Below are 10,535 nucleotides of genomic sequence, written 5' to 3'. Positions count from 1 at the left end.
TGCTATGCTTAATCCTTATCACTAAGGTTCGAGTAATACAATTTCAAATCCGGACTGTATTTATTTTCACAAATATCCACGTGTTTAGATGATACCTCGAAGTTGCATGACGATGAATTAAATGGCAAAGCCACTCCCAACCTTTAGGCCCAGTTTTTTGGGGTGATTCTCCCATAATCGCCCCCCTTTCTAGCTTCTCACGAAATCGCCATTTCATATATTTTTACAATCCTTAATATCTTCGCCTACCGTCCGTTGGAGATGCAAGTGGACGGCACTCGCATGTCCGCGACCGTCCATGAATAGAAAGTTTACACTAACAAATGAGTTGCGAAAGCTTTTCAGTTTACAGTGGCGTTTCCCCGTAAAATCCATCAATACGCCGGGTGTAACTCGCTGTTTACTTGGACAGGTGCTATGTCCAACACAAATATCTCTCGCCTGCCCTTCCCTTGGGCCCTGGTCGCTCCTGCAAAGCTTCACTCCAAAAGTGCCCATCATCAACCATCCGTTTGCTCCTGCACCTCCCTTATCGCGGTGGATTGGCCTCGTCTCCTCTATCTTGTTGGCCGCCCATCTCGACTCTCCAAACTCTCAGCTCCCTCCCTCGCACACGCCGTTCTCGAATGGCGGCCACCTCCGGCCTCACGGCCACCGTTACCTCCCCTCCGGCCGCCCTTAGAACCTCGCCTCCTCCCGTTCTCTTCCTCCGCCCCATCTCTCGCTGCTCCAGGCTCCATTCCCTCAAGGCCAAGGTCTGTAGCACCGCCTTTCCCGTCTCTCCTCCCTCCCTATGCTGCTACTGGCTACCGGTATTCTTGAATTACTTTTCTGTCCGTTGAACTGGGGGTGCATAACCATGAGTTCCACCTAGACTTGTGGTGCGGTGCCTCTGTTGTTTCTTGCAGCTACGTTGTACTAGTAGTTTACTCCATGATTAACATGCCTAGTCTGTAGAGCTATACCAATACCACGCAAAGAATCAGTAATTTACTCCATGGTAACATTGTACCTCAATTCTGAAATCTTTCCATCCACACAGGCAGCAGCAAAGGACCAGGACGAAAAGAAGCCCGAAGCTACCAAAAAGAAGGCATACAGTCTTGTTTGCACTGCCTGCGAAGGGAACGGTAAGCCAGCCGTCTTCTTCTGTTTAAAGTTTAAACTACAAGGTACCCAACCCATAACTATCATATAAAGCAATCTGGAACAACCAGTATGTATGGTAAGAAATATTTGAAATGGTGATAAGATTAGTAGCACTAAACTACTAATTTCGATTCGGTGGGATAGTTTATGTCGAAATGTGGATGCATAGGGTACAAGATCTCTAGTGTCGAGTACTCGTTCAAATAGCTCAACGCATAGGATGTGTGGCAGTTTCCAACTGGTGCTCTGTCATACAAGGTCTCTAAGGCATACCAGTTCATTTTGGGAGATGTGCAGGTTATTCCTGCTATTAAGTAAGCGGCTTTGGAGTGCTTGTTGCCCACTCAGACACAAAATCTTTTACTGGCTTCTCATACACAATAGGTTGAACACCAGAGAGTTACTAACTTCAGAGAAAAACATTTCTTCATCCCTAATTACACTCGTGTCATGTCTGGTATAAGGGTGCTTGAAACTAGAGATCACCTGTTCTTCCACTGCCATGTTGCTCAAGTCTGCTGGAGACACTTATGCCCAACTTGGATGCCGGTGCATGGCTGGCACCATCCAAGAGCAGCTCAGTCAGCTTAAAAATCATCTTCAGGTGTCTTTTTTTCTGTTCTTAGAGATTGTTATTCTGATCTCCTGGGCCATTTGGAACACCAGGAATCACTTCATCTTCACAGGGCTTGAGCCAATCCTGTATTCTTGCGGGAAGAAATTCAAAGAGGAGCTGAATTGGGTGGTTCACAAGGCAAAGAAGAAAAAATATAGCCAGTTCACTGACTCGGCTCAAGCCTTTAGATAGTACACACACTAGACGGCAATGGGTACTCCTTGTGCCTCTTGACACTGCTGTATTTTCTTTGCTTTCTTCTGTTTCGTTTTATTGTACTGTTTGCGTAAACCACAAAATCTATAAGAATATGCTGTGAGAAGAAATTCTCACAGGTTTGGCTCAAAAAAACAACAACTCCATGAAGCTCCTTGTTCCACAAGTGAGTGCTGAAACCGAAGTGGTAGGGTTTGGACCCTTTCACTGTTGGGTTTTCCTCCGTTGTTATATAAAGAGTGATCATATGTTTGATATATGGTGTTCTCACGACACTCGAAAATCTTTTATTATCACTCTTTAATCTGTTTTCCTCACAAAATTAAACTCTTTTACCAATGGATATGTGAACTGTGGTTAGCAAGCAATCTTTGTGCTCTGTGACCCAGTTCCATGCTTCTGAAGCGAGAATTTTGTAGTACCATATTTTACCTGAGCACTTATTATAGCTATGTACTACAATGGCTTAATTCTAGTGATCTAAAAGGTCTTATATTTCTTTACAGTGGGAGTATATTTTACCAACCAATGCATACAGTATACGTGTGAGTTGTTTGATGATTTGATCATTCTCTGAACCGACTTGTTAAACCTTGGAAGTGCAATAATGTGGATTTTACTTTAGTACACCACTTCTTGGAAAAATGTATCTATTCTGAAGCAATTTATGTCTCCCTGCACTTTTAGCATGTTTAAAGCTCAGCTATGCAAGATTAGTTCGGTCTTGGTGCAAATTGAATGCCGTATCGATCAGTGTGTAACAATGTTTCAAGTGGATCTGAGAGTCTTCATTGCATTTTGGTGGAGTTCTTCTCGTGATCAGTTTTCTGTGCATCGATGCCACGGGAGCTCATTCCAATCGGTTGTAACAATCTTATGGCAAATGGCAGGCGCAATCGCATGCACCCAATGCAAGGGAGGTGGGGAGAATTTGGAAGACCATTTCGGTGGCCGATTCAAAGCTGGAGGATTATGCTGGCTTTGCAGGTAAAATAAGTCTTGTTCTAACTGACAATACTCTATTAGGATTAAATTATCTAACTTTTCAATGTTTTCTGTCGGTTCATTTAAAACATGGCAGAGGAAAGCGTGAAATTCTATGTGGGAGCTGCAATGGCGCTGGCTTCTTGGGTGGATTTATGAGCACTGCCGATGACACTTCCGAATGAAATGCTTATGTTGTTATTTTTTTTTGCTTATGTTGTGTTTGACAAATTTTGGGAGATCTGTAACATTTTTACTTATATCCCCTCCAAGGAATGTGTCCCTTAGAACATTTATTGCATTTAATAATTGTATATTTTTTTATTTGTGACAAAGTATGTCACTAAGGCTCCTCGCAGAAAATATTCATATCTGACGATCAAACCCACCTTGGAAACCCACGATTTGTGTTGTGCAAACGAAATTTAATGGCATTAAACTTGGTCTTCCCCCTGCTCGGGTGACTTGGGCTCCCCAACCCTAGCCGCCGCCGGGGCCTAGCCCATCCTCCTCCCGTCCTCCCGCCACTGCTGACTTGCGCCCGGAGGCCGACGGCGGTGGCGGGGGCTCTTCCTCCCTCCCGCGTCTCAGGGGTGGTGGGACCCCAACATGCATGGAGGTGCGGCCGATCTAGAAGCGACAACGTTGGCTACGACGGCGGCGACGGTCGGCCCTGCCTCGGGCCACGGCGGCTGCTGCGGCAGCTGGCCTGGATCGGGCGGCGGCGCGATGCGGTCTTCGGCGGCATGTCATCTGGCTTTAGATCGGCGGCGGCGTCGAGGGCCTGGTGGACTGCTTGGCGGCACCCATGGCAGATCTGTTCTGTCCGGTGTAGCCAGTGGTGGTGGTCATCTTCTTCGTCGGCGGTGGCCGGCCAGAGGCTTGGTGATCGGATCTCGAGATCCATCATCTAGTCCCGGCCGCGAGTTGGGGAGACATGGTTGCCGGTGAAAACCGAGCCGATGGCAGGCGATGGCGGCGTTCTGCGCCCTTACCTTGATGAAGGCATCGCCGTGTAACTACTGTCGACCCACTCGTGCTGCTTCGGGGGAAACCCTAGGATATGGTGTTCCAGATTGGACGATGGTGACACTGCGGTGTCGTTTCTCTCTTGGGAGCATCGTTTGTGGAGCAGCACTAGAAGTCAGAGGCAGGAGGTGGAGCGGCTTCGTCTTGCACGGAGCTTCGGTGGAGATGTCAAGTCATGCTTGACCGACAGGTGCTACGCTTGGTCATGCCTGGTCGGTAGGTGCTACGCACGACAGATCCTCCAAGGACTTCAAGCTGTGTCGGCTGGTGATACTTGGCAGCATGGCGTTGAGGTGTATCAATGGCGAGCGCGACGCGTTCAGCTGTTTGCGCGCAGGGAGGAGGTGCTGTTGGGCGCCGTGGTGGCGTCGACGATAGCAGGACCAAGCAAGGTTGATGCATCAGTACAGTTCTGAAGATGAAGCGATGGCGGCCTCTGAGAGCACGCCGGACCAGTGTGTGCCTCAGACCCGGCAGGTGGCTAGGTTGGGGTCTTAAGTCTTAGATGAGGCTTGGCTGTGATGTCGGTTTGGTATTAGGCTCAGGCTATCTGCGCCCCTTCATCAAATAGGTGTAGCGACAATTTGTTGCTTAGATGGCGGCTTTAGTCTTACTGTTGTATTGATTTTGTAAGGTCTTGTGAGAATAATTAATAAAGTGGTTGTATGCATCGCCCAGATGCAGTGGCCGGGGTCATTCTCCTTTTCTAAAAAAAAATACTTGGTCTTCAGAGGCTTACGTGCAGTGGCAGAGCAAGGGGTGCCCGGGTGCCAGGGCCCACCTTGAAATGAAAATTGAATAAATAATAATTATATGAACAATTTCCATTGTTGGCCCGCCCTTGCACAGTGGGTTATCTCCACTACGGCTTATGTGGCCGGATATCAAAATTCGATTTTCCGTTGTTGATCTTTGAATTGGAACTTGATGATCGTACAACATTTAATGTTTTTCCCATCTTTTTGCTATTAATTTTTAAACAATTTTCTTGTTAATTTCGTCTCGCTCTGGTGCGGCTCCTATGAGCCACACTGATGTAGGGCGGAACCCTAGGGGCCGATCTTTTACTTTTGGAGAGGATCCATACGAGGAACACGAAGAACGCGCGGAAGGAAACGAGGGAAATCACGAGGGAACACAAGAGAAAACATTCAACCGACACGAATATGATCACACAAGTGCTAGATCATCGAGGCACAAAGTAACACGAGATCCAAAGTCAACAAGGGACGATACAAGGGTAACCGTTCTTCTTCGTGAGGAGGTCTTGATTGTCTTCTCCGAATGGAGGTCTTGAATCCGGGTGGATCTTCTCCGAAGAGGTGCGGTCCCTCACGAGGAGTAGATCCGTACAGATGAGCAATGCTCTATCTCAAATGAGCTAAACCAATGCTAACCCTAAAATGTAGGTGGAGATGGAGTATATATAGTCTAAGGGACGAAGGGATACATGGGCTTCGGCCCGGATGCGCTGCACGCAGGCAGGAGGGGGCCGGATGTTCGGGCGCTCACGAGGGGCCGGATGTCCGGGCTGTCGGGCCGGATGTCCGGGCTGGTGGAGTTGGCCTTGCTGCTCTCTGGATGGACGGGGCCGGATGTCCGGGGCTTCGGGAGGAGCCGGATGTCCGGGGTGACGGCCGAATGTCCGGGCTGTCGGGGCAGCTTTCTGTGCTCCCTGGACGGCGTGTCCGGATGTCCGGGCTGGTGGCCAGATTTCCGGTGTGGAGGGCCGGATGTCCGGGCTGGACGTCGGATGTCCGGGCCCTGTAGCTTCTGCTGCATACCCGTGGCTGAGGGGTAGATCTCCAGGGGCCGGATGTCCGGGGCCATGGCCGGATGTCCGGTGCCTGGAAGCTGTCCTTGCCTTCTTCCGTTGGTTCTCTTCTTCCATGGACTTTGTGGCTTGACCATCTTCATGTGCATCCTCGGGAGGGTCCTCTTGGTACCTAATCATGCACAACATTCCGGACTTAGGTAGTAGCCATGTCTCCTGAGGATCATATGAGATATCACTAAGGAGAGAAGTCACCTCGGCCTCGAGAGCTCTTGCTCGTGCTCTTGTCATGGGTCCTCTTAGTGCTTGGTGAGATGATGGTAGATCCATAAGGATGACCAAAGGATGCTCCGCATCATCTCCCCTCCCTTGGGAAAGATCTGACCTCAGATCTAAATCCTCATCACCATGGTACGGGGAGAGATCGGTGACGTTGAAGATGTCGCGTGGGAGATCGATCTTGTAAGCGTTGTTGTTGTAGTGTGCTAGCACCTTGAAGGGTCCATCGGCTCGAGGTAGAAGTTTGGACTTGCGTTCGTTGGGGAAGCGGTCCTTGCGAAGGTGTAGCCACACGAGATCTCCAATGTTGAATATCATGGGTTGCTTGTTGATGTTGAGCTTGGTCGCGAGTCGTTGTACTTGGCGCTCGATGGTGTGCCTTGTATCCTCATGCGTATTCTTGATGTAGCTTGCTCGTGCACTCGCATCCATGTTGGTGCATTCTTGTAGTGGAAGAGGTAGAATGTCCAATGGGGACAATGGGTTGAAGCCGTAGACGACCTCGAAGGGGGACTTGCCGGTCGTCAAATGTCTTGCACGGTTGTAGGCGTACTCGGCGATGGGTAGACACTCCTCCCACTCCTTGATGTTCTTCTTGATCAACACACGAAGTAGAGTGGAGAGCGTACGGTTCGTCACCTCCGTTTGGCCGTCGGTTTGAGGATGGCATGCCGACGAGAACAAGAGCTTGATTCCGAGCTTGGCGCAGAGCGTCTTCCAGAAGTAACTCAAGAACTTGACGTCACGATCGGAGATGATTGTCTTTGGTACTCCATGGAGTCGCAAGATTTCCCTACAAAAGAGATTTGCAACGTGTGAAGCATCGTCTATCTTGTTGCAAGGAATGAATTGTGCCATCTTAGAAAATCGGCCCACAACAACAAACACAGAATCCTTTCCATTTTGAGTTCTAGGCAAACCAAGTACAAAATCCATGCTAATGTCTTCCCAAGGTTGATAAGGAATAGGAAGAGGCATGTAAAGACCATGGGATTGAGCTTTAGACTTAGCTTTGCGACATGTAGAGCATCGGTTGGTGAAGCGTGAGACGTCGCGGAACATCTTGGGCCAAAAGTAGTTCTTGGAGAGCGTGGCGAATGTCTTGTTGCGTGCAAAGTGTCCCATGAGTCCGCCTCCATGAGCCTCTTGAAAAAGGAGCAAACAAAGAGAAGACTTGGGAATGCAAAGTTTGTTAGCTCTCATAAGATAATCATCTTTGATGTAATATTGTTCCCAAGATGTATGCATCAAACACTTAGCATAAGGAGTAGCAAAAGATGGATCGTCAGCATACAAGTCTTTAATTGTGCTCAAAGCCAATAACATTCAACTCAAGTTTAGTGACAAGAGTGCATATGCGTGAAAGTGCATCCGCAACTACATTTTCCTTACCCTTAATGTACTTGATCACATAGGGGAAAGATTCAATGAATTCACTCCATTTGGCATGACGCTTGTTTAATTTAGTTTGGCCTTTTAAGTACTTAAGCATTTCAGGATCGGTATGGATGACAAACTCATGAGGTCTAAGATAATGTTCCCAAACATGTAGCACATGCACTAAAGCATACAATTCTTTGTCATAAATGGGATAGTTAAGTTGAGCACCAGAGAGTTTTTCACTAAAGTATGCAATGGCTCATTTTTCTTGCATCAAAACTCCGCCAATTCCGGTACCACTTGCATCGCAATGAACCTCAAAAGTTTTGTCAAAGTTGGGCAAATCGAGAATCGGAGCATGAGTAAGCAAAGACTTGAGCTCATCAAAAGCGGCAGATTGCAAAGATCCCCAAACAAAAGGAGCATTCTTCGTACTCAAGGCATGCAAAGGAGCGGCAATAGTGCTAAAGTCTTTCACAAAGCGACGATAAAAACCCGCAAGGCCAAGAAAGCTACGCACTTGTTGCAAATTGGTGGGTTGGGGCCAAGTTTTAATTGCTTCAATTTTTGATTCATCAACATGGACACCCTTGGAAGAGACAACGAAACCAAAGAAAACCAACTTGTCAACTCCAAATGTGCACTTTTTCATGTTGGCATAAAGACGTTCCTTGCGAAGCGTTTGCAAAACATCCCTAACATGCTTTAAATGCTCTTTCATGGATTTGCTAAACACAAGAATATCATCAAAGTAAACCACAATAATCACTCCAATATAAGGCCGAAGCACAAAATGCATAAGACACATGAAAGTTCCAGGAGCTTCCGATAAACCCATAGGCATAACCAGCCACTCGTACAAGCCAAATTTGGTTTTGAAAGCGGTTTTCCATTCATCACCTTCTTGTATACGGATTTGATAAAAACCACTTTTAAGATCAATTTTTGAGAAAATAGTGGCACCGCTAAGTTCATCAAGCATATCATCTAAGCGAGGAATGGGATGCCTATAACGAACGGTAATAGCATTGATGGGTCTACAATCGGAGCACATGCGAAAACTACCAGCTTGCTTGGGCACAAGTATAACGGGAACGTCACAAGGGCTTAAGCTTTCACATACATGGCCGTTGTTGATTAGTTGTTGTACTTGCCGTTGGATCTCCTTAGTTTCTTCGGGGTTGACGCGGTATGGAGCTTTGTTTGGTAGGGGTGCTCCGGGGATGAGGTCGATTCGATGCTCAATGCCTCGTAGAGGAGGTAGTCCCGGAGGTAGCTCATCGGGGAAAACATCTTGGAATTCCTGCAAAAGAGAAGATAACACTAAAGGTAGATCATGAAAGGTGTTAGTTTTTGGTTCCCCATCCTTGCACACAAGGACAAAGTGCATAACACTCGATGGGTTCTCACACACTTCTCTCATCTCACATTTGGTGGCAAAAGGACTAGGTTTTTCTCTCTAGGCAAAGAGGCGCTCAAGTTTGGCTTGTGGCTCTCACTCTCCTTTGGGTGGATCACTTTCTCACTCTTCTCTCCATGATGGGTGGCTTGCTTGTCGGCTATCACTTGACTAGGAGACATAGGTCGTAGCACATATTCCTTCCCTTTCATCTTGAAGCTATAGTGATTGGTACGCCCATTGTGAATGACGCCGCTGTTGAATTGCCATGGTCGACCAAGAAGGAGGTGGCAAACGGACATCGGGACGACATCACACTCCAAAGTGTCCTCATATGCACCAATTTTGAAGGAGACTTGGACCTTATGCTCAACTCGTATAGTGCCGGAATCGCTTAGCCATTGGACTTTGTATGGGTGCGGGTGCTTCATCTTGACAAATTGTAGCTTGGAGCATAGTTCTTCACTTGCCAAGTTGTGACAACTACCTCCATCGATGATGACCTTGACGGATCTTCCATTGATGCCGACCTTTGTGTGGAGTATGTGGCATCTTTGGTCCTCTTCTTGTTGATGTTGAAGAGTCAAGACTTTGGAGACAACGAGAGCGGGGCTCGAATCCTCATCACAAAAGACTTGATCATCTTCATCTTCGTTCACGCGCCGGTGCATGGACACTTGCTCAAGGGCTTCCATCTCCTCTTCACTCATGGAGTCATAGGTTCCATCATTGTTGAGGATCATGGCGCGCTTGTTTGTGCATTGGAAGGACTTGTGGCCTCGTCCACCGCAAGTGAAACACTTGAAGGAGCTTGTCTTGACGGTCTCATCGGTCGGAGTAGATGATGAAGAGCGCAGCTTGAAGGTGCTTGTAGTAGGAGGAAGACGACTTGAGCTTGTCGAAGTTTTCTTGTAACTTGACTTGTCGTCGTTGCTTGTAGATGGCTTGGTTGAGGTAGAAGTTGGAGGAGTCGTTGAAGCTTGGGTGTTGGAGAAGCCGTAGGTCTTGGATGAGTACTTGGCGTACTTGAAGTCATCTTGCACTTGATGTTCGGCTTTGGTAGCTTGATGCACGAGCTCAATGAGGTTGGAGTAGGGTTGGAAGTCGGCAATCTTCTTGATGGGATGATTGTGTCCATTCAAGAAACGTGCCATAGTTTGCTCATCATCTTCCGTGACATTGGCTCGAATCATGGCTATCTTCATTTCCTTGTAGTATTATTCAACACTCTTTGTTCCTTGCTTGAGGAGTTGGATCTTCTTGAAGAGATCGCGGTTGTAGTAGGTGGGCACAAAACGTGCTCGCATGACATCCTTCATTTGAGCCCAAGTGGTGATTGGTGGTTCACCTCTTGCTTCTCGGCGCTCAAGGACTTGTTCCCACCATATGGGCACATAGTCTTGGAACTCAAGTGATGCCATAGCGATCTTATTCTCTTCCTCATAGTTGTGCAAACGAAAGATTTTGTCGACCTTCAATGCCATGAGAGGTATTCTTTGGGATCATTGCTTCCAATGAACTTGGGCATGGTAAACTTTAGCTTGCCATAGTGTTGCTCTTCATTGTGTTGTGGTCGATGGTGATGATGACGCCCTTGACGTGGAGGATAATCAACCTCATGTTGCTCTTTGCGTGGAGGAAGTCCATGATCATCTTTCTCTTGTTGAACTTGAGGTTGAGGTGGAACTTGTCGAGCTTGTGGAGGAGCT

At 47.5% G+C, this 10,535-nt stretch overlaps 1 protein-coding gene across 1 annotated transcript; it reads left to right on the top strand.

Moving 5' to 3' along the window:
* Positions 1-490: 490 nt before the first annotated feature.
* LOC119339871 (protein BUNDLE SHEATH DEFECTIVE 2, chloroplastic-like) lies at positions 491-3,291 on the top strand. Its single transcript, XM_037611774.1, has 4 exons — positions 491-755; positions 1,043-1,130; positions 2,872-2,968; positions 3,063-3,291. Exons 1-4 carry the CDS (start codon positions 627-629, stop codon positions 3,148-3,150), a joined length of 402 nt encoding a protein of 133 aa, XP_037467671.1. The 5' UTR covers positions 491-626; the 3' UTR covers positions 3,151-3,291.
* The last annotated feature ends 7,244 nt before the right edge of the window (positions 3,292-10,535 follow it).

This window comes from Triticum dicoccoides, chromosome 7B (genome assembly GCF_002162155.2).
Source record: "Triticum dicoccoides isolate Atlit2015 ecotype Zavitan chromosome 7B, WEW_v2.0, whole genome shotgun sequence".
In the NCBI taxonomy this organism is placed as follows: domain Eukaryota; kingdom Viridiplantae; phylum Streptophyta; class Magnoliopsida; order Poales; family Poaceae; genus Triticum; species Triticum dicoccoides.
Note: the sequence above shows the minus strand (reverse complement) of the source record. Positions and strands in the feature narration are given on the sequence as shown.

What these genes read in the sequence shown, in the direction of transcription:
- LOC119339871 (XM_037611774.1), top strand. Translation starts at nt 627, where the DNA reads ATGGCGGCCACCTCCGGCCTCACGGCCACCGTTACCTCCCCTCCGGCC. An exon ending in TCCATTCCCTCAAGGCCAAG is followed by an intron (nt 756 to 1,042) that starts GTCTGTAGCACC and finishes CCATCCACACAG; the next exon opens with GCAGCAGCAAAGGACCAGGA. An exon ending in GGATTATGCTGGCTTTGCAG is followed by an intron (nt 2,969 to 3,062) that starts GTAAAATAAGTC and finishes AAAACATGGCAG; the next exon opens with AGGAAAGCGTGAAATTCTAT.